The 24,273-nt window shown below is 40.7% G+C and overlaps 1 protein-coding gene across 1 annotated transcript in view; it reads left to right on the forward strand.

Moving 5' to 3' along the window:
- The window catches only part of FANCD2 (FA complementation group D2), a 65,110-nt gene that overhangs the window by 17,365 nt on the left and 23,472 nt on the right, over nt 1–24,273 (forward strand). Inside the window, exons 15-26 of the mRNA XM_047780651.1 lie at nt 3,128–3,271; nt 6,646–6,780; nt 8,664–8,795; nt 10,373–10,483; nt 16,975–17,084; nt 18,134–18,194; nt 19,357–19,476; nt 19,901–19,974; nt 20,263–20,409; nt 20,936–21,036; nt 21,336–21,451; nt 23,392–23,500. Coding sequence (XP_047636607.1) covers nt 3,128–3,271; nt 6,646–6,780; nt 8,664–8,795; nt 10,373–10,483; nt 16,975–17,084; nt 18,134–18,194; nt 19,357–19,476; nt 19,901–19,974; nt 20,263–20,409; nt 20,936–21,036; nt 21,336–21,451; nt 23,392–23,500 — 1,360 coding nt within the window. The remainder of the gene's footprint in view (nt 1–3,127; nt 3,272–6,645; nt 6,781–8,663; nt 8,796–10,372; nt 10,484–16,974; nt 17,085–18,133; nt 18,195–19,356; nt 19,477–19,900; nt 19,975–20,262; nt 20,410–20,935; nt 21,037–21,335; nt 21,452–23,391; nt 23,501–24,273) is intronic.

Genomic DNA, 24,273 nt, shown 5'->3' on the forward strand with positions numbered 1-24,273 from the left:
GTTGGAATTTCTTTTGTGCGGTTTTGGTAGTTGTTTATCAAATGGTTAGATGACTATTTAAAAAGCTATCGTGATATTGAATAAAACAATGAAAATAATTTTTTTTGTGGTGGCTGGGGGTAGGGGTGATGATGATGAGAATCAAAATACCCTAAGACCACAGTTTTTATTTTTGCATTGCGCTTGGCTTCTTGCATTGCTATTTTTACAGATTTCTGATTATTGTATAGATGTAATTTTATATTTGGATTTCTTTTCTTCACATTGTGTCATGAACTTTTGAATGCTTCTGCATTGTCTTTATTGTCATTAAAAAAAATTTTTTTTGAGTTCTTTTCTGGCTCAGTGGGTTAAGAACCTGACATAGTATTCATAAGAATGTGGTTCACTCCCTGGTCTCGCTCAGTGGATTAAGGATCCAGCATTGCCACAAGCTGCAGCATAGGTTGCAGATGCAGTTAGGATCTGTGCTTTTGCTGCAGTTGGCTGGCAGCTGCAGCTCTGATTTGACTCCTAGCCTGGGAACTTCCATATGCTATGAGTGTGGCCATGAAAATAAAATTTTAAAAAAATTGTTTTTTTGGTCATACCTGTGGTATGTGGAAGTTACTGGGCCAGGAATGGAATCTGCACTGTAGTTGCAGCCTGCACCATGGGTGCGGCAATTCTGGATCCTTAACTTGATGTGCCACACAAGAACTTCATTTTTAAATTTTTTATTTTTTATTTTTATTTATTTATTTTTTTGGTTGCAGCTTGCAGCAACTTGATGTGGGATCTCAATTCCCAGACCAGGGATTGAACCTGGGCCTCAGTGGTAAAAGCACCAAGTGCCAACCACTAGACCCTCGGGTAACTTCCTGTTGTCATTTTTAGTACCTATATTCTGGGTGCTCCCGTCGTGGCTCAGTGGTTAACAAACCCAACTAGCATCCATGAGGATTCAGGTGAGCCCTGGCCTCACTCAGTGGGTTAAGGATCCAGCATTGCCCTGAGCTGTGGTGTAGGCTGCAACGTGGCTTGGATCCTGAGTTGCTGTGGCTGTGGTATAGGCCAGGAGTTGTAGCTCTGATTTGCTGTAGCCTGGGAACACCTCCATGCCACAGGTGCAGGTGCAGCCCTTAAAAGCAAAAAAAAAAAAAAAATGGCATGGGGAATTAAGTATAGATTTCTTAGGTTCATCCATGTTGTCCATTAGCAATATTTCATTATTTTATGGTTGAGTAATATTAGAGAGTGCGTGTGTATTGCATTTTCTTTTTGATTCATACATCAGTGGAGAGTTGGGTTGTTTCTTTGTCTTAGTTGTTGTAAATAATGATCTAATGAACATGGGGGTGCAGGTAACATTTTGAATTAGTGTTTTTGTTTTCATCAGATAATAGCCACAAGTGAAATTATTAGATCTATAGTTCTATTTTTAATTTTTTTAAGGAACCATAGTGGCTGCATCAATTTGCATTCTGATTATCAGCAGTGCGTAAGGGTTCCCTTTTCTCTACATCCTTGCTAGTATTTGTTATTTTTTGTCCTTATGATAATAGCCATTCTAACAGGTGTGAAGTAATAGCGTATGTGGTTTTGATTTGTGTTTCCCTGATGTTTAGTGATGTTGAACATCGTTTCATGTAGATTGGCTATCTATGTCTTCTTTGGGAAAATGTCTATTCGGATTCTCTGCCCATTTTTAATTGGACTGTTTGTTTTTTTGCTATTGAGTGATGTGATTTCCAAGTAATTTTTTTTCTTTTTTTGTCCTGCTTGACTTTTTACCACTTCTCTCTTTTTTTTCAAGCATAGATAATAAACTAATTGGAGAGAAAAAACCCACAAGTGATCCAAAAATGTGTAAAAACAGTTTCTCTGTACTCTATGCCACTCTTCCTTGGCTAATCATTCTTCCAAGATTTTTTCCTATTCATAGACAAGTTATATGTGTGTGCAGGTGCTTATACATATACATGTGTGTACTTGTATATTGTTTTTACAAAAACAGAATCTTACTATGATTATTGCAGGTTGCTTTTTTTTTAAATTTCACAATATGTCATGTATGTCTTTGTCAAAAAAGTATAGTCTAACTTTTCTTTTTACTGGCTGTATAATGTGCTAAAATGATAATTTATGTGACCTTTTTCACACTGACAGTCATTTATAGTCTCCACCTTTTCACAAAGAAATTTTCCTAATAACAAGATAAATACCAAAGTTGGCAAATGATTTAATCTTTTTCCTTAATAAATGTAAGGATAGTCAAAGTTATTTCTGTAATAATACCACTTTTGCTTGTTTTCCAATATTTTCTTCTGTTTTCTTTTTTTTTTTTTTTTTGCTCTTTAGACCCACACCTGCAGCATATGGAGGTTCCCAGGCTAGGGGTCTAATCAGAGCTGTTGCTGCCGGCCACAACCACAGCAACGCCAGATCCAAGCTGAGTCTGCCACCTACACCACAGCTCACCTACACCACAGCTCACGGCAATGCCGGGACCTTAACCTACTGAGTGAGGCCAGGGATTGAACCTGCAACTTCATGGTTCCTAGTCGGATTTGTTTCCGCTGTGCCATGATGGGAACTTTCAATATTTTTTTAAAAGATACCAGTGGTTAATAGTTGTAGCACTTTTTTTTTTTTTTTGAAAAATATTTCTGGGTATTGTGAAAAATTAAGTATTCCCATGGGACCATGTTGAGCAAATGAATATTCTTTATATTCTTTTTTTGTTGTTGTTTATTTGGTTTTGGTTTTATTATTTTTATTTTTTATTTTTCTTGCTGTTTAAGGCTACGCATTTGGCATATGGAAGTTCCCAGGCTAGGGGTCAAATCGGAGCAGCAGCTGCCAGCCTGTGTCCTAGGCTACAGCCACAGCAACTCCAGCTCCGATCTGAGTCTGTGACGTAAACCACAGCTCACAGAAATGTGAGATTGCTAACCCACTGAGCGAGGCCAGGGATCAATCCTGCATCCTCATGGATACTAGTGGAGTCTGTTTCTGCTGCGCTGTGATGGGAACTCCTGAATATTCTTTGTTTTAATGGAGAATAGTTGAGAGCTGCTGTTTTGTTGTAGTAGATGTACTGATTTATTTAACTATTTTCCTCTTGTTGCATATTTATTGACAATAGATTTTTGACCTGGCGATGCTTCTCATCATCTATAGCACCAACATTCAGACAAAGAAATACATTGAGAGGGTGCTGAGAAATAAGATTCGATCAGGCTGCTTTGAAGAAGAGCTGCTACAGAGTACATTCTATATTCATTACTTGGTAAGTGTCAGAGAATCAGACAACATTAGTCTGAAAGTTATAGAGTGGTCATTTTAACATTTCCTACACAGTGTGGGAATCATGACACCAACAGTTTTGCTGCATGTTGATCTTTGACAGGGATCTCAGTGTATTTCAAAACATAGTAGGTGAGGCTTTGGTGATATAGTGGTTAGTATAGCTGCCTTCCCAAACATAGTAGGATTATTGCTTACCTTCACTAAGACATTATGATATTAATAAAACCAGCCTAAAATTGGTTTTCATCTTTTAAGCAAAAAAGTCACAAAACTAGTTTATGTTGAACTTATTAGACTTACCCCAAATTCTTTTTTTTTTGGCCACCCCTGTGGCATATGGAAGTTCCCAGACCAGGGATTAAATCTGAGCTACACCTGTAGCCTACACCACAGCTGCAGCAATGTCCGATCCTTTAACCCACTGTGCCAGGCTGGGGACTGAACCTGGACCTCTATAGCTACTGGAGCTTCGGTGGTCAGATTCTTAACTCACTGTGCCATAGTGGGAACTACCCAATTTCTTTTTTATAGAAGATGTAATTCAGGTCTTGTAGTTACATACTTATGTATTTTTATTTATTTATTTATTTTGTATTTTCTAGGGCTGCACCTGTGGCATATGGAGGTTCCCAAACTAGGGTCTAATTGGAGCTGCAGCTGCCAGCCTACACCACAGCCACAGCAGCGCAGGATCCAAGCTGTGTCTGTGACTTACACCACGACTCACAGCAACGCCAGATCATTAACCCACTGAGTAAGGCCAGGGATCGTACCCACAACCTTATGGTTCCTAGTCGGATTTGGTTAATCACTGAGCCACGATGGGAGCTCCCTGATTTTTTTTTTTAATGGTTTTTATTTTTTCCATTATAGCTAGTTTACACTGTTTTGTCAGTTTTCTACTGTACTGCAAAATGACCCAGTCTCACATACATATATACATGCTTTTTCTTACATTATCCTTCATTATGCTCCATCATAGTGACTAGATATAGTTCCCTGTGCTATACCAGCAGAATCTCATTGCTTATCCACTCCAAATTCAATAGTTTACATCTATTAACTCCCAATCCATCCCACTCCCTCCCCCTCCCCTTTGCCAACCACAAGTCTGTTCTCCAAGTCCATGAATTTCTTTTTTGTGGAAATATTTATTTGTGCTGTATGTTGTATTCCAAATATGAGTGATATTTGGTATTTGTCTTTCTCTTTCTCACTTCACTCAGTATGAGAGTCTCTAGTTCCATCCATGTTGCTGCAAAAGATATTATTCTTATTTATGGCTGAGTAGTATTCCATTGTGTATATATACTACATCTTCGGAATCCATTCATCTGTTGGTGGATGTTTAGGTTGTTTCCATGTCTTGGCTATTGTGGATGGTGTTGCAGTGAACATACAGTGCATGTATCTTTTGCAAGGAAAGTTTTGTCTGGATATATGCCAAAGAGTGGAATTGCTGGGTCATATGGTAGTTCTGTATTTAGTTTTTTGAGTACCTCCGTACTGATTTCCAGAGTGGTTGTACCAATTTACTTTCCCACCAACAGTGTAGGAGGGTTCCCTTTTCTCCACACCCTCTCCAGCATTTGTTATTTGTGGACTTACTAATGATGGCATTTTCTGACTGGTATGAAGTGATACCTCATAGTAGTTTTGATTTGCATTTCTCTAAAAATCAGTGATGTTGAGCATCTTTTCATGTGCTTGTTGGCCATCTGTATATTTTCTTTGGAGAAATGTCTATTCAGGTCTTTTGCCCATTTTTCAATTGCATTGTTGATTTTTTTGCTGTTTACTTTGATTTTTTAAATGCTGTTTTTCATTGGCTACCTTATTTATTTATTTGTGTATGTATTTATGTATTTATTTATTTTGTCTTTTTAGGGCCACATCTGTAGCACATGGAGGTTCCCAGGCTAGGAGTCATATTGGAGCTACAGCTGCCAGCCTTCACCACAGCCACAGCAACGCAGGATCCGAGCTACATCTGCAACCTACACCACAACTCATGGCAACACTGGATCCTTGACCCACTGAGCGAAGCCAGAGATTGAACTCGCAACCTCATGGTTCCTAGTCAGATTTGCCAACCACTGAGCCATGACAGGAACTCCTGAATCCTTTTTAAGTCGTCTTTAGAAACCCTAAGTATGACAGATTCAGAGGAATGCTAATAGAGACTTAATTGTTGAATCATCACTATTCAGCCATTCAACACCATGACCTTGAGGTGATCATTCCTGTTGAAATGTAAACCATTTGTACTGGATTTTAATAATATAGGAATGGTGTTTTCCAGGTGAAGATTTAGGATATTAATAGGTTTCCGTCTTAGAAAACTGGATAGACCAAAAAGTTTGGGACTTGGCTTAGGAACTGCTGAAAATATGTAGTTGGGTCTTAAAACTTTATATTTAGGTATAGATTTAAAGTTTGTATTGTTTTATCTTACAGTCCTTCTTGTGCTTATTTCTGGCTATGTTATCTGTTTTGGGATATAATTTTGCATAGGGCAGAGCCATATTTTTTTATTGCATTTTCCTCAGTAAAGCTTTATACCCATTTCAGTGCTAAATTTAAGATTTTTTAAAATTATGATTATATCAGTAAAAAACTGGACTTAATAACTGGTTATTTATTCTGGTTCCATTAATGTCCATTTATTGCTTTCTTGGTAGGACATGATCAGTTCTTCTCTTGGTATTTGAAAATAATCAGTTTAATTAGCATTGAACCTCATAGACTGATTTCAAATCATCATCAAGGCAGAGCAGGCCCGGTATGAGAGGCAGTGTGATGAAGTGAGGAAGTTGAATTTTTTTTTTTTTTTTGTCTTTTTAGGGCTGCATGTGTGGCATATGGAGGTTCCCAGGCTAGGGGTTGAATCTGAGCCTTGGCCACTGGGATCCGAGCCACATCTTTGACCTGCACTGAAGCTCACTGCAGCAGTGGATCCTTAACTCACTGAGAGACCAGGGATCAAACTTGGTTCCTCTGGATTCTAGTCATGCTCATTTCCACTGAGCTAGAAACTCTGGAAATTGGTGTTTAGAAGATCTGGATTCTAGTTCCAAATTGGGCAGATAAGAGCAGATTACAAACTATCAGGCTCATAATTTAATTTCTTCGAGCTTCAAGGTCAGTTCTTATCCATTTGTTGATCCCCTTGATCCTGAGGGAAAGAATGATGAAGGATTATTCTGAGTAAAATAAAGATTAAGGTTCCTTAAGTTAAAATGAGATTTGAGGAGAACCCTGACATCTTCAAAGGGTTAACTAATAATTTTAGGTACTGTAATTACTGTGTTTCTCCCACAGCTTCATTTCTCTCTCTTCTTCCCTCTTTTTAAGGTTCTTAAGGATATTTGTCCATCCATTTTGTCCCTGGCTCAGAGTTTGTTGCACTCCCTGGACCAGAGCATAATTTTGTTTGGCAGTCTCCTATACAAATATGCATTTAAGTTTTTTGACACTTACTGCCAGCAGGTATGTTGAAATATTTATTTTGGTAAGAAAGGAACAGGAAAAAGGAAAGAAATGCAATCCCAAGTGACTTAGATGTGATCTGGTGTTAATTTCTTCTTGGTTGGAAGGCACTGAAGGAGAAAGAAGTCTGAATTGGGAGTTGGGAAAACTTAGTTCTAGTCCTAGTCTTAATAACACAAAGAGATTGGACTGGAGGATCTAACTCTGTTTGTCTTTTTTTCTGCCTTTTCTAGGGCCGCTCCTGCGGCATATGGAGGTTCCCAGGCTAGGGGCCTAATTGGAGCTGTAGCCACCGGCCTACACCACAGCCACAGCAGCTCGGGATCGGGATCTGTGACCTACACCACAGTTCATGGCAACACCGGATCCTTAACCCACTGAGCTAGTCCAGGGATTGAACCCTCAACCTCATGGTTCCTAGTCAGATTCGTTAACCACCGCGCCAGACGGAAACTCCTCTAACTCTGTTTTGAGCTCTAAAATTCTGAGTCTAAAATGAAGGTCCAGCTCCAGTCTAAATCAAACAAACATTACCTGGAGTTGCCACGCCCAGGAGTGGCAATTTTAAAATTTAGCTGCAAATAATCAACTTCTGGTTGATCCTAGAGTTTTTCTCTAGAAAAAAATGTGAAAAGAAATGAGAGATGGAGTTCCCTTGTGGGGCAGTGGGTTAAAGTTGTCACTGCAGTGGCTGGGGTCTCTGCTGTGGTACAGGTTCAATCCCTGGCCCTGGAACTTCCACATGCCGCAGGTACAGCCAATAAAAAAAAAAAGAGAAAGAAAAGAAATGAAGGAGAAATGCCTGAGGCCTTAACCCTGTTTCCATGAACATGTGACACCCAGTTTAGTCTCATATCCAGTGAGGGAGGACTGTACTTGTGGAGAGTGGTTATGAAAAAGAACAAAGGGTCTTGTTTTGGTTAGATAGCTATACCTTTATTAACAATGTTAAAGCAGGGGCGGGTGGGGAAAAAAAACAATGTTAAAGCACATTTGAATGGAATTTAAAAAAATTAAGACAGGAGTTCCCATTGTGGCTTAGCGGAAAATGAATCTGACTAGCACCCATGAGGACACAGGTTTCATCCCTGGCCTCACACAGTGGGTTAAGGATCCGGTGTTGCCATCAGCTGTGGTGTAGGTCACAGACGCAACTCAGATCCTGTGTGGCTGTAGCTGTGGTGTAGGCCAGCAGCTGTAGCTCTGATTCAACCCCTAGCCTGGAACCTCTGTATTCTGTGGGCGTGGCCCTAAAAGAATAAAAAAATAATATTAATAAAAAATTAGGACAAAAATTTTTTAATTTAAAGCAAAGCATTTGGTTCATTGACATGAGATATCTTCTGCATTTGAGAAAGCATGTGATGGTGTGGAACATCATATAGGAAAGGGAGTATGACAGCTAAAACCTTTTGCGGGAGAAACATCTTAATGTCTTAGAGACACTATCATGATCCATGTTTGCTCAAACCCCACAAGTCTAATTGGAAAAACCTTTAAAACCATTAGCTCCTTGAGTACTACCTTTTCAGTGAGTTTCAACAGATTACGTACAACCACAACTTAACGGGTAATATTTAACCCTGGAAAAAGAAAAAGGCTACACCAAGGAGTAAAATCAGGAGGGCTTAGATAAGTGCTCACTGGAAAATTATGGAAACTAAATCAAGACTGGGTGGTAGGGTAGTATGATTGAAGTGGCATAATCCTAAACTCCTGAGTCTGACTTGCATGAAAACTAGTTAATAGAATTAGATGACAGGGTAGGGTGGGTTGGGATTTTAACCAAGTTGAGACTGGAATGATCCTCAGGCACGAACCTCTTTGAGGTGGCCGTACCATATTTTTGCTTTGTACTGTCTTGTTGACTCTTGTCCATATAGGAGGTGGTTGGTGCCCTAGTGACGCATATCTGCAGTGGGAACGAAGCTGAAGTTGATACTGCATTGGATGTCCTCCTAGAGTTGGTAGTTATAAACCCATCTGCCATGAGACCAAATGCTGTCTTCATAAAGGTATCTAGTCCTGCCATTGACATATATTGAATCAGTTTTCTTTCTCGCATATATGTATCTGAGAGATACCTGCTGTCTGTTAGCAGCAATTTATTTTGTAGTCCAGATACTGAGCACTATAATCGGTAGGGATGGATATAAGGTAATGGGCAAATAATAAAAAACAACTCATCTGTCTGTGAATTAATTTCATTCAGCAAATTTTTTGTTTTTTTTTTCTTTTGAGGGCCACACCCATGGCATATGGAAGTTCCCAGGCTAGGGATTGAATTGGAGCTACAGCTGCCAGCCTGCCTGCTCAATAGCTCACCGCAGTGCCGGATCCTTAACCCACTGAGCAAGTCCAGGGAGTGAACCCGCATCCTCATGGATACTAGTTGGGTTCTTTACCACTGAGCCACAACAGGAACTCCCAGCAAATACTTCTTTATACCTGACTATATACCAGGCTCTATTCTGGGTGTTTTCGATGTGCAAGTCAGTCTTTGTCTTTGATGACAGAAAGTAAGACACCTAAGTAAGTTACTATAAATACAAAATGATGAATTCTCTCATAAAGTGCCATTGATACATCAGAGCCGAAATAATTAATTTGGCTTGGGAAACTGGAGAAGTCTTCAAAGAAGAGAGAGTATTTGGTATTTGGGTGATTCTTGAAGGGTGGGGATGATTTGACAAGAAAAAGTGAGCGAAGTACATCGAGGTAGAGAACAGTTTGAACAGACGCAAACTGGCACCCATGTCTGTGGTGTGCCTGAGGGATGACAAGTGGATTAGGATGGTTGGTGGATGGGATGGATACATGGTGAGGGGTGGTGGAAGGTGAGGCTGGAATGACATAAGACGGGCTATGAAGGATCTTAAATACCATGCTAAAGAGTTTCAGCTTTATTTTATGGACAATAGGGGGCTGTTAGAGGTTTTTTAATGGGAGTTTGATATAAACAAGTCTGGGCTTTTAAAGATAACTCTCTCTGCCCTCTTATCCCCATATTAGGGATGAAAAAACTGAGCCTTTCCCACAAGGTCAGAAGTAAGTAGTTCCCTTGTGATTCCTTCCACATCTGTAGGGAATGAATAAATACTTCATGGACTAGAAACTGAGAAAGTCAGAGACATAACTTTGGCAGAATACTGTTTTCATTAAGAAAAGAGGAAGTGTGGAGAAAAAGAATAGGGAGAACTAGGAGGTATGTTAGGGTAACTGAGCAGAACATCAACCCTTTGGGATCTGATCATGATTTTAGAGTACTTGAGCTTTTGTGGAACAGATGCCTGGCTATCTGTGTGTGTGTCTCTTACAGGATTTTAATTTTTTTTCTTTTTTTATCTGCCCCATAACATACGGAGTTCTCACACTAGGGATCAAATTCAAGCCATGGTTGGGACCTGTACCACAGCTGTGGCAACACTGGATCCTTTAACCCACTGTCCCGGGCCAGGGATCAACCTACTTCCCGGTGCTCCAGAGATGCTGCTGATCCCTTTGCACCACAGTGGGAACTCTGGATTTTAATTTTTTTAAAGGAAAAAAGTGTTAGTTACTAACCTCATTGTTGGCCTTTTTTTCCTACCAGGGCATTCTGGATTATCTGAATAATATGTCTCCTCAGCAAATACGAAAACTCTTCCGTATTCTCAGCACACTGGCATTTGGCAAACAGCATGAAGCCAGCAATCACATCCAGGTAAGAGGCAGTGTCTTGAGAAAGAATCTTTAAAACCAAATTACTGCAGTCTGGTAATAGAAATAGAGAATGGTGGTAGAAATAAAGTATGTAGCTGTAGTCCCAGCATTTGTTTATTCTTTCTTATCGCAATAATTAAGTGCCTATTGTATGCCAAGCACTGAGATGGTAGGTATATTAGGCCTTCTATCCTCAAGGAGCTTAGTCTGTTAGGGTGGAAATGAGTCTATCATCAGCTAATTATGAAACTAAGAAAAGCCATTTGGGTTCTGTACTGAGTGCCATGGGGACACAGGGAATTCCTTATTTCCTGAGGAACACCTCCGTCTAATGTGAATTCTTTCTGGGTCTGTTGTCATTTTTGGACACCATTCACTGAAAAAGCCAGGCAAAGGGACTAAGATGAGGTTGGAATCATAACTCATGTCTTTTTTTTTTTTTTTGCTTTTTAGAGCTGCACCTGTAGCATATGGAAGTTCCCAGGCTAGGGGTCAAATTGGAGCTGGCCTAACCACAGCCACAGCAATGACAGAACCCACCATGTCTGCGACCTACAGCACAGCTCATGGCAACACCGGATCCTTAACCAACTGAGCGAGGGCAGGGATCAAACCTGCATCCTCATGGATACTAGTCCTCCGCTGAGCCACCATGGAAACTCCCCATAACTCATAACTCTCTTCTATCTTTAGTGCCACCTTGTGGCAGTAATCCATACTGGACTGTGACTGAACAACTAGCAATTGTTCAGTCACAATTTTTTTTTAACTAAAATTTTAAATTTGGCTAGGTAGTATACATGATGCAAAATTCAAAAGATATAGAAAGGCAGTGAAAATTAAGTCCCCTCCCTCTCAGTCTTCAGGCATCTGGTTCTCTAAAAACAATCACTTTTACTAGCTTATAGCTTTCCGAGATCTTCTGAGCAATAAAAGATTTGAGTTAATCTATCTCGTATACCTTATTCTCTTGTTCTGTGTCCTTTTTCTTTCTTTTTAGGGTTGCACTTGTGGCGTATGGAAGTTCCCAGTCTAGAAGTCAAATCAGAGTTGCGGGAGCTGGCCTACACCACAAGCCACAACCACAGCAACACCAGATACAAGCCGCGTCTGCAGCCCACACCACAGCTCACGGCAACGCTGGATCCTTAACCCACTGAGTGAGGCCAGGTATCAAACCCACAACCTCATGGTTACTAGTTGGATTTGTTTCCGCTGTGCCACTACGGGAACTCCTCTTTTTTCATTTAGTGGTATATTTTGGAGATTTCTTGACATCAGTAATAATAGAGCCACATCATTATTTTATTTTTTAATTGTGGTAAAAGGTACCTAACATAGGAGTTCTCCTAAGTCATTGGGTTAATAATCTGGCATTATCGGATGAGGCTGTGATCCTTGTCCTGGAAACTTCCACATGCTGTGGGTATGGCCAAAAAAAAAAAATATGTAACATAAATTTTACTGTCTTAACCATTTTTTTTTGTCTTTTTTTTTTGTTGTTGTTGTTGCTATTTCTTGGGCCGCTCCCGCAGCATATGGAGATTCCCAGGCTAGGGGTTGAATCGGAGCTGTAGCCACCGGCCTACGCCAGAGCCACAGCAGCGCGGGATCCGAGCCGCGTCTGCAATCTACACCACAGCTCACGGCAACGCCGGATCGTTAACCCACTGAGCAAGGGCAGGGACCGAACCCGCAACCTCATGGTTCCTATTAGGATTCGTTAACCACTGCGCCACGACGGGAACTCCTGTCTTAACCATTTTTAAGTATACAACTCAGTGGCATTAAGTACTTTCACAGCATTGTGAACTTTCACTGTTTTCCGTCTTGAGAAGTTTTTCATCATTTCAAACAAAGTCTGTCCCCATTTAGCAGTTACCTTTCCTTCCCTTTCTCTAGACCCTGGTAACCTCTAATCTACTTTCTATGAATTTCCCTGGTCTAGGTACTTCATTTAAATAGAATCATACAGGAGTTCCCATTGTGGCTCAGCTGGTAAAGAACCTGACTAGTATTCATGAGGATGCTGGTTTGATCCCTGGCCTCACTCACTGGGTTAAGGACCTGGCACGGCCATGAGCTGTGGTGTAGTTTACGGATGTGACTCGGATCCTGCGTGGCTGTGACTGTGGCGCAGGCTGGCAACTGCAGCTCTGATTTAGCCACTAGCCTGGCAACTTTCATATGCCACAGGCATGGACATAAAACTAAATAAGTAAATAAATATATTCATATGATATTTGTCCTTTTGTGTCTAGCTTATTTCACTTAGCACAATGTGTTCATGGTTCATCCATGTTGTAGAATATATCAGAACTTTATTCCTTTTTAAGCCAGAATATTGTTCCATTGTATGTGTAGACTGGAATTAATTTATCCATTTATCCATTAATGGAGACTGGCTTTTTTCTACCTTTTGGCTGTAATGCTGCTATAAACATTGATGTACACATATCTCTTTGAGTCCCTATTTTCAGTTCTCTTGGGTATATACTTAGGAGTGGAATTGCTGGATTATATGATGATTCTATGTGTAACATTACAAGGAACCACTAAACCATTTTCCAAGTGGCTGCACTATTTTACATTACCATGAACAATAGAGGGTTCCAATTTTTCCACATCCTCACCTGCATTTATTTTCCTTTTTTTGTTGTTTTTTGTCTTTTGTCTTTTTTGGGCTGTACCCGCAGCATATGGAGGTTACCAGGCTAGGGGTCGAATTGGACCTGTAGCTGCCGGCCTACACCACAGCCACAGCAACGCAGGATCTGAGCTTCATCTGTGACCTACACCACAGCTCATGGCAATGCCAGGTCCTTAACCCACTGAGCAAGCCCAGGGATTGAACCCGAAACCTCATGGTTCCTAGTTGGATTCCTTTCCGCTGCGCCATGATGGGAACTTTTATTTTCCATTTTTTAACCATCCTGCTGTGTGTAAAGTGGTATCTCTTTGTGGTTTTGATTTGCATTTCCCTGATGACTAGTGATATTGGACATCTAATTGTGTGCTTATTGGTCTTTCTATATCTTCAGAAAAAATCTGTTCAAGTCCTTTGCGTATTTTAAAAATGGGATATCTTGTTGATATCGTTGATGTGTAGAGGTCTTTTTTTCCCCCTGTTTTCCTCATCTTTTTTTTTTTTTTTTACTTTTTAGGGTTACACTTGCCGCATATGGAGGTTCCCAGACCAGGGGTTGAATGGGAGCTGCAGCTGCTGTCCTGTGCCACAGCCATAGCAAGGTGGGATCTGAGCCGTGTCTGCAACCTATATACCACAGCTCTCGGCAGCACCAGATCTCCTACCTACTAAGTGAGACCAGGGGTACAACCTGCAAACTCATGAATACTAGTCGGGTTTGTTACCGCTGAGCCACGACAGGAACTCCCTACCTTTTTTAATTTTAAGACATTTTTTTATTATAATGGAATTACATTGTTTTGTCAGTTTCTTCTATCAGCAAAGTGACCCCAGTCATACATCTATACACACTCTCTTTCTCATATTGTCTTTCATCTATGTGTAATGGTTCTTTATATGCTCTGGATATTAATCCCTTATCAGATATATACTTACAAATATTTTCTCCCATTCTTTTCACTTTTTTTTGCCCGACCCATGGCATGTGGGAGTTCCTGGGCCAGGGATAAAACCCATGCCAGCAATGACAACACTAGATCCTTCACCTGCTGAATCACATGGGAACTCTTGATAGTGTGTCTTGATGAAGTCCATTTTATTTTTTTATCTTTTTCCTGGTGCTTTTGGGGTCATACTTAGAAAACAAAACAAAACAAAAAAAAACACTGCCAGAGTTCCTTGGTGGCTCAGCAGGTTAAAGATTCAGCATTATCATTGCTGTGGCTCGGGTCACTAGTATGACATGGGTTGGATCCCTGTCCTGGGAACTTTTGCATGCTGTGGGTGTGGCCAAAAAAATTTGCCAAATCTGAAGTCATGAAAAATTTCCTGTTTTCTTCTCAGAGTTTTAGAGTGTTAGCTCTTACATTTAAATTATTGGCTCACTTTGAGTTAATTTTATGTATGGTGTAAGGTAAGGGTTCAGCTTCGTCTTTGTGTGTGTGGGTATGCATCCAGTTTTTTCCAGCACCTTTTTTGTTGTTTGTTTTCATTTTTATTTTTTCAATCTAGGTGATAGGTACACAGATACTGATTGTTTATCAGCTTCTCTGGAAGTGACACACTTTTTTTTTTTCTTTTTTACGGCCACTCCTGTGGCATATGAAAGTTCCTGGGCTAGGGATCATATCAGAGCTGCAACTACAGGCTTACACCAGAGCCATAGCAACACTGGATCTGAGCCACATCTGCAACTTATGCCACAGCTTGTCAGCACCTTTTCTTTTTTTTTTTTTTGGTCTTTTTGCCATTTTCTTGGGCCGCTCCCGTGGCATATGGAGGTTCTCAGGCTAGGGGTTGAATCAGAGCTGTAGCCGCCAGCCTACACCAGAGCCATGGCAGCATGGGATCTGAGCCGCATCTGCAACCTACACCACAGCTCACGGCAATGCTGGATCCTTAACCCACTGAGCAAGGCCAGGGATCGAACCCGCAACCTCATGGTTCCTAGTTGGATTCGTTAACCACTGAGCCACCATGGGAACTCTAGCACCTTTTCTTGAAAAGACTATATTTTCTCCACTGAGTGGTCTTGGCACCTTTGTGGAAAATCAGCTGTCATATATATGTGAGGGTTTATTTCTAGACTTTATTCTCTCTCTTGGTTTAAATGTATATCCTTATGCTTGTAGCACACTGTTTTGATTATGGTAGATTTGAAGTAATTTTAGAATTGGGACCCTGTGATCCTCCAGATTTGTTCTTCTTCAAGATTGTTTTGGCTTTTTGGGGTCCCTTGTATGAATTTTAATATGAGTTTTTCTTTTTCTGCAAAAAGTGCTGTTGGAGGAGTTCCCGTCGTAGCTCATCGGCTAACGAACCTGACTAGTATCCATGAGGACTAGGGTTTCATCCTTGGCCTTGATCAGTGGGTTAAGGATCTGGTGTTGCAGTGACTTATGTCGTAGGGTGCAGACTTGGGCTCAGATCCTTTGTTGCTGTGGCTGTGGTGTAGGCTGACAGCTATAGGTCCAATTGGACCCCTAGCCTGGGAACTTCCACATGGCGAGGGTGCGGCCCTTAAAAGACAAAAAGAAGGGGAGGAGGGCTGTTAGAATTTTAATAAGGATTACACTGAATGTGCCTGTCTTCATCTTGACAATGTTCAGTCTTCTATCCATAAACATGGAATATCTTTCCATTTATTTAAGTCTTTAATTTTTTTCATCAGTGTTTTGTAGGTTTTTTGTTTGTTTTTGTTTTGTTTTTGTCTTTTTGCCTTTTCTAGGGCCGCTCCCGAGGCATATGAAGGTTCCCAGGCTTATGCCACAGCCACAGCCACCCCAGGTCTGAGCTGCGTCTGAGACCTACACTGCAGCTCACAGCAATGCTGGATCCTTAACCCTCTAAGCAAGGCCAGGGATCGAACCCTCAACCTCATGGTTCCTAGTCTGATTCATTAACCACTGAGCGACGACGGGAACTCCATGTTTTATAGGGGTTTTTTTTATTTTGTTTTTGTTTTTTGTCTTTTTTGCCTTTTCTAGGGCCGCTGTGGAGATGCCCAGGCTAGGGGTCCAATCGGAGTTGTAGCCACTAGCTTACGCCAGAGCCACAGCAACGCGTGATCCGAACCTCGTCTACAACCTACACCACAGCTCACGGCAACGCTGGATCCTTAACCCACTGAGCAAGGCCAGGGATCAAACCCACAACTTCATGGTTCCTAGTTGGGTTCGTTAACCACTGTGCCACCATGGGAACTCCTTTAATGTACAAGTGTTTTGCCTTTTTGTTAAATTTATTTCAGAGTACTTTTTTCTTTCTTTCTTTCTTTTTTTATTTTTTTAAATTTTTTTAAGGGCCACTCCCAAGTCATGTGGAGGTTCCCAGGCTAGGGGTCGAATTGGAGCTATATCTGCCGGCCTGTACCACAGCCACAGCAACTAGGAATCTGAGCCCTATATGTGATCTACACCACAGCTGAGCAAGGCCAGGGATCGAACCTGCATCCTTGAGAATACTAGTTAGATTCATTGCCACTACGCCACAGCAGGAACTCCCTTTTTTTTTTTTTTTCTAATTGATCATTTTAGCAACCAACATTAGGATAATTTGCTTATCCAGGTAAAGCATCGATCACAGCAGTAACAATAATAGTTATTATTTATTGAATGTCTACTGTATGCTGATGCTGTTGTTGGAATTTTTCATCATTTGCCTCTGATCCTTGCAAAACCTCTCCCATTTTATAGATGAAAAAAATTGAGACTTGGAGAGATGAAATTGCACAGTTAGTAAATGATAGAACCCTCTCTATTCTAGGTTTTTCTGCTCTAATATCCGTAGGCTCTTTGGCTATACCATTCCAGCATCTTCATCTTCCCCTCATTGTTTCCTTGTAGGATGACCTGCACCTGGTGATACGAAAGCAGCTCTCTAGCACCATATTCAAGTACAAACTCATTGGTATTATTGGTGCTGTCACCATGGCTGGCATCATGGCAGCAGACAGGTATGTATGGATATTGCGATTTTTATGGTTCAAGGTCAGTTAATCGAGTTGCTACCTTACAAAATAAAGTATTATATTGTGTGGACATTGTAAGAGGAGACAGTAAAGCTGTCATAAAAGTAAGCAAATGTTTGTTGCTACCTTCTCATGTTCCTTCTAATCTTGACTATATATTCTACATATAATTTTTACAGAATTGTGATCATAGTCATTACATTCTGATGGCTTAAAACTAGAAGTTGCCAAGGAATGAAATTCTAAAAATGTTTCCACAAGAGGGAAACCCTTATCCTTCTCGGATGTGCTTTTCTGCATCTGCTCCAGTCGTAGGCACTAGACAGTGCAGGTTTTTTCATTGCTGTTATTCCTGTCTGAAACATCGTGTTTGATATAAATGAAGTCTTCCTTTGGATTTTTCCCCTCTTGCACTTTGATGACACATTTGTAACATCTAAAAGAAGAGTCAGATTTGAGGCTTGATGAGTTGTCACCATTGTGAAATTACATTGGGATTCCATGCTCCTTGGAAATGATTTGTCATGAATTCCTAGGACCTCAGGAAACATTCTTAGAATCAGCATTAGTAGTCCATGGAGGCTGCATAGTGTACTGATGAAAAGTTCATTCTCAGAGTTCCTTGTGGTGCAGGTTAGATCCCTGGCCCAAGAACTTCTCTGATTCCATACTGCCTGCCTGGGGTCAAATACTGGCTCCATTATTTACTAGCAGAATGATCTTGGGTAAGTTACTTTACCTCTCTGCCTTTGTATTCTCACTTGTGTGAAATAAAAATATTAAAACTGTTTACTTCATAGAGTTACTGAGAGCATTAGAGCAAGCCCAGTGCATTTTCTTATGATTGTTACTTATTTAGTGTACCGTTAAAAAATATGTTAGCCATCATTTGCTCTAATCCACATTTTGAATAAATACTCCTCTCTGCTTTCATGCCCTTTGATCTGCACCCCATCCCAGGGAAGGCAAGCTTCCTAAATTTATTGCCTGTTGTAAAATATTACAAAAGTGAAGCTAAAATAATCTGTTTTTAGAAGTAGATCTTTCAGTTTGACCCCAAGAAGAGGAGACCTGAGCAATGAACAGTGCACACAGGTGAGTTCTTATTATGTAGCTGGATATGATTATGAGTAACTGAGGAATTACTTCTGGTCACTGTCACCTTCCCAGAAAGAGTGCTTCTTTTTATTTTCAAAATATATTTTCCTGACCTCGTAGCTTTTATAATTTGTGCTACTCTCTTGGCCTTTACCTTTGGCTTGTGTTTTATAATTTGTACCACTCTCTTGGCCTTTACCGCAGGCTTCTGTTTTATTTTAGTTCTGTATTTTTATAATCTCCCTAATTAAATTGTAAATTCCTAGAGAGCAAAAAGGCAGGTCATGTTTCAAGAATAGCAGATTGACCCTGGAGCCTAGGTACAAGTTAGTGTATAATTGGAGAGTTGGAGATAAAGCTAGTTTGGAGATAGAAAACACAGGGCTATGTAGCACAAGGAAGTATATCCAATTTCCTGGGATAGACCATGATGGAAAAGAATATAATAAAGGAACACACACATGTATGTATAACTGAGTCACTTTGCTGGTACAACATTGTAAATCAGCTATAGTTTAATATAAAAAAATATAAAAGCCCAGAGGGCTCTGGAGTTCCTGTCGTGGCTCAGCGGAGATGAATCTGATGAATATCCGTGAGGACACAAGTTTGATCCATGGCCTTGCTCAGTGAGTTAAGGATCTGGCGTTCCTGTGAGCTGTGGTGTAGGTAGCAGACTCTGCTCTGATATAGTGTTGCTGTGGCTGTGGTGTAGGCCATTGGCTATAGCTCTGATTCAGTCCCTAGCTTGGGAACCTCCATGTGCTGTGGGTACAGCCCTAAAAAGACAAAAAAACAACAACAACAACAACAACAAAAACAAAACACCGCAACCTAGAGGGCTCTGAATGTAAGTGAAGACATTTTGGTTTTTGTACCAAGGAAGTCCTTAAGGGTTTCTTAGCATAGAAATGGCATAATCTAAGCTTTGTTTTAGAAAAGTTAATCTAGTTCATGGTCTGATGGATTGGATAAGAAATGAGGTTGGAAAGTGGTGACTGGTCAATAAGCTTAGGAAAAACCTCAGGTGAGAGGTGGTAATAAGAGCTTTGCCAATGAAACTGAAAAAGGAAAAACTTACTGCTGAATGGGGTAAATGGTGTTTAGGAAGTGTTAGGATCCCAAGGGCTGAACCAGACTTTGTCTTCTACTGCTCCAGGTGACCTCCTTGCTACAGTTGGTTCATTCCTGCAGTGAGCAGTCTCCTCAGGCCTCCGCTCTTTATTATGATGAATTTGCCAACCTGATCCAAGGAAGAAAGCTGGCTCCAAAAGCCCTGGTAAGGCCAAGAAGCTTTTCTTAGAGCAGTGAAGTGTGAGGGCCACTTTCCTGTACCTTCTTCAAATGCTTCTCTTTGTTGTACCACAGAAATAGAGATAGATCATCCTATGAGCTGTCCTAATTTCTAATTGGGAAGGCTGTTCTCCTCACAGGCCTCCTTCACATAATAACAACAATAATAGTAAGGATAAGGAAGAGGATAATGTTGTTAATGATATTGTTGGAAACCATCTGTTCTATGCCAGGCACTGTTTTAAGCATTTTTCATGTATTATGTCTATTCTGCATCAGAATAATGAGTTACGTGTTATTATTTTCTTTTCAGAAATAAACTGAGGCTTAGGAAGGTTAATAGTTGTTTAGAGTTCTATTGAACGTATAGCCTGGGCTACACTGCCTTTTTATTTGTTTGCTTCCTAAAGGAATGGGTTGGGCAGACGATCTTTAATGATTTCCAAGATGCCTTTGTGGTGGACATCTGTGTTGTTCCAGAAGGGTAAGTACTATTTATTCACTGACATGATTGTACTGGTGAAGAAATTATGTAGTTATGTAAATAGCTGCTACAAACCTCAGAACCTCCGTGACCTCAGACACATCTAGCCCACTGGCCGCAGCTTCCCTCCTTTCATCCCCAGCTCCAAAATTGCTAAAAGGTTTGCCAGTCTGGTCTATCTCCTCTCTAACTTTTCTCACAATAGAGGAGATTGGTTTGCTCTAGTGGTTTCTCCTGTAGACTTGAATACCCTTGAGTTGGGGATCAGATTCTGGCTTCTCTCCGCAGTGACTATCCATTTCCTGTGAAAGCTCTCTATGGACTGGAAGACTACAGTAGTCATGACGGGATTGCCATCAACCTCCTGCCACTGTTGTTCTCTCAGGACTTTGCAAAAGATGGGGATAGACGGACTTCACAGGAATCAGACCAAAAGTCAGTACACTTTTTCTTCTCTAAAAAGTCTGTTGGTGTTTGGAACGTTCATGGGGAATTCCACCGTCCTTTTGATTGTGGAACTTGGCTGAAAAGGGTTTTTCCCAAGGCAGGTGGTATTTGGATGGGTTACCATGGATGGGGCAGACTCCTTATTTTTCCTCAGACCCTGGGCTTGAGATTTGCATTGCCGTGTGACAGTCAGCAGATACTCTGGGAGGCTGTTTCTGTTTCTGTTCCTTCTTCCCTCCTAAGAAGGCATTTATCTACCTCTGCCCCTCTTGTGCCCTCCCTTTCTCTTACCTCCACCTTCCCTAGTAAATGTATATTCACTCTATTCATCTCAGCCTTTCTCTAGTTTGCTTCGTTATTTATTTGCTGAGCATGCATTAAGTTCCTTGTCAGATGTTCTTAAAAGTAGGCATTTATTTTGGGTAAAACTCCTTAATTATATGATTTGGCTCTGCATAAACATGTACTAATCTATCTATAAACTATGGCTTAGAAGTGGATTTTTCCTTCCCAGATCAGTTTCTCCGTTGTGCCTGGCTCCCTACTTCCGGTTACTGAGACTTTGTGTGGAGAGACAACATAATGGAAACTTGGAGGAGATTGATGGTTTATTAGGTATAGGATGAAGTTTTCAGATCCTTTCTTCCTTGTAACCGTTCTTTGCTAAACTTAGAGAAGGGGTGGACCAGTACCTTTGTATTAGGGGAGGAATTTTCTAACTTCACAGAGACTTTTTAAAATTATGTGTGTTGACTGTTGCATAATATAGAAATGTTTTTTGAGACTAAGCTAAGCTTGACCTTCAGATACTAATTAAAGGGGAAAGTACGTAGGAGAGCTAGCTCTAGGGGCAGCATCCAGGTTCTGCTGACTCAAACTAGAGGAGGGTGCAAATGTTTGTTTTTCCCTTTCAGATTGTCCTTTATTCCTCACTGACCTGGAGCCTGGAGAGAGACTGGAGTCCATGTCCATAAAAGAGCGTTCATTCATATGTTCACTCATATTTCTCACTCTTAACTGGTTCCGAGAGGTGAGCAGAGTTACTAGGGCACTTCACCTACTGCCTGTAGTTCCTCTTGAAAAGAAACTATTTTCTTGTGTCTGACGAGCCTCCTTAGAAAGTCTCTACCAACTACTAACCCCTGTGTGTTTCACCAGCGGCTATATCCAACCCTCCCCTAATCATCTGTACTGCCTGATGCAGCCAAATCCAAATACTGAGCATTCACTTAATGCTGCCCATGCTTTGCTATCTACAGGTTTTGTCACAGTGTTCTGCTAATGCTTGGAATAACTTCAGCATGTCCACTGTGAAAATACTGTTCCTCCTCGCCTAGGCATGCACTTAATGTTTCAATTTAGTGAAATGATTTGAATGGACGTTTTCAGCTTCTTTTAGAATACATTTGGCTTAATGCAGTGCACAGTAATATGATATATAACAAGGAGTTTCCTTTCTGGCTCCGCAGTTAATGAACCCGACTAGTATCCATGAGGACACAGGTTTGATCCCTGGCCTTGCTCAGTGGGTTAAGGATCTGGTGTTGCCGTGAGCTGTGCTGTAGGTTGAAGATGCAGCTCCAATCCTGCGTTGCTGTGGCTGTCATTTAGGCTGGCAGCTGCAGCTCCGATTTGACCCCTACCCTGTACTGTGGGTGCGGTCATAAAAAGCAAAAAAAAGAAAGAAAGAAGGAAATATAATGAAAATTAAATGGAAAAGATCGTAACATCTTACATCTATATCACACTTGCTTTCTCATGTGTTTTATGTATTATTTCTGAGAATGTTTCGTTTGTTTTTTGGTTTTTTTGGGGTTTTTGTTTGTTTGTTTGTTTGCCTTTTCTAGGGCTGCACCCACAGCATATGGAGGTTCCCAGGCTAGGGGTCTAATCGGAGCTATAGCCGCCGGCCTATGCCAGAGCCACAGCAACGCGGGATCCGAGCTGCATCTTTGACCTACACCACAGCTCACAGCAATGCTGGATCCTTTGAGAATGCTTTTTAATTTGAATTATTTCTTCTTATTCTCACATCTATATTATAATGTAAGGATGGGTGTTATTATTCTTGTTTTACACATACAGAATTGCAGGTATGGAGAGCTCAGAGTCATTAAAATTTATCAAACATGGAGTTCCTGTTGTGGCTCAGTGGTTACTAAACCAACTAGTATCCCTGAGGATGCAGGTTTGATCCCTGGCCTCACTAAGTGGGTTAAGGATCCGGGGTTGCCATGAGCTGAGGTGTAGGTTACAGACATAGCTTGGATCTGATATTGCTGTGGGCTGTGGTGTAGTGTAGGCCAGCTGCTGCAGCTCCAATTTGACCCCTAGCCTGGGAACATATGCCATGGGCGCAGCCCTAAAATGACCAAAAAATAGAAATAAAATTTGTCAGAAGTTCCTGTTGTAGCTTAGTGGTAATGAGCCTGACTAGTATCCATGCAGATCCAAGTTTGATCCCTGGCCTTGCTCAGTGGGTTAAGGATCTGGCGTTGGTGTGGCTGTGGTGTAGGCCAGCATCTGTAGCTCCGATTTGACCCCTAGCCTGGTAACTTCCGTATGCCACAGGTGTGGCCCTAAAAAGCTAAAAATAAAAATTAAAAAAAATAAAATTTATCAAATACACAGTCCACATACAATTGCATTACCGTTTTATAACTGAAGAAGTAGAAGCTCAGAAAGGTTGAAGACTTGGCCAGGGTCACACACTGGTAAGTAGCAGACTGGGATTTGTTTCACCAACGTATGGACTTTCTAGCTACTGTACTGTTCTGCTGTGTTTCTTACCTCAGAATAAGTAGATCTGGGATTAAAAGTCACATCTCCTTGTTGGCCCAGGGCTTTTTACTCTACAGCGCCTTGCCGAGAATACTTTGATGTCTCAGACTAGACTCCCAAATCCTCTTTTAGTTCTTGAATAATGCAAACAAGGTTAAAATCACAACATGAGAATTTGCACTTCCACAGGTTGTAAATGCCTTCTGTGGGCAAACGTTGCCTGAGATGAAGGGGAAGGTGCTCACACGGTTGAAGCACATTGTAGAGCTGCAGCGAGTCCTGGAAAAGCACCTGGCAGGTGAGGGAATGGTCCTGTGTGGTGCCCTGCTGGGTGGTGAGGAGATGGAGAACTTGGCTTCTAAGCCCAGACTCGGTGATAACTGCCCCCCACTCATCTAGGACAAGGAAATGAGTGCTCAATAAAATTTTAAAACATGAATACATCCATTTTCCTCCCATTTTTATCTCCAGGAGACCTTGTTTCCTAAGGAAGTAAAAGATATAAAATATTGGTCTGGTTTTTTATAAAGTTACTTTGCTTCTTTGGAGGTCAAACTTCAAGGGCCATTTGTCTTCCTGAACATCATTAAAACCAGGAATAAAGCTGAGAGGTTTCTTAATACCTTCTGACCATTATGAAAACTTTTCAGAAAAAAACTTAAAAAAAAAGAAAAGAAAACTTGTTACTTTAAAGTGCTAGCTCAGTTCTCTGGGGAAAACATGGAGGCTTACTTAGGGCTTCATCTAAATAATTGTATGTAAAATAAACTGCTGCATGACCAAATATTGTTAATAACTTTAGACTTTGAATGTAAGTTTAATTTTAGTTCCTGGGTGTTTTATATCATTATTTAGAATGGTTTTATGTTAATTAATTATAAGTGTTTTATATCATTTAGAATGGTTTTATGTTACTTAATCATAATCAATTAATATGATATTCCTATAAGTTAGATAACTTATGATGGAAATTGGTCATTTTACTTTGCCAAAGCAGTTAATGTCATATGTATTGAATGCATCTTACAGATGGTCAGCCATGCTTGGTAGTTCTGGAAACTAGTTTTTAGC

This window comes from Phacochoerus africanus, chromosome 1 (assembly GCF_016906955.1).
Source record: "Phacochoerus africanus isolate WHEZ1 chromosome 1, ROS_Pafr_v1, whole genome shotgun sequence".
NCBI classification, from domain to species: domain Eukaryota; kingdom Metazoa; phylum Chordata; class Mammalia; order Artiodactyla; family Suidae; genus Phacochoerus; species Phacochoerus africanus.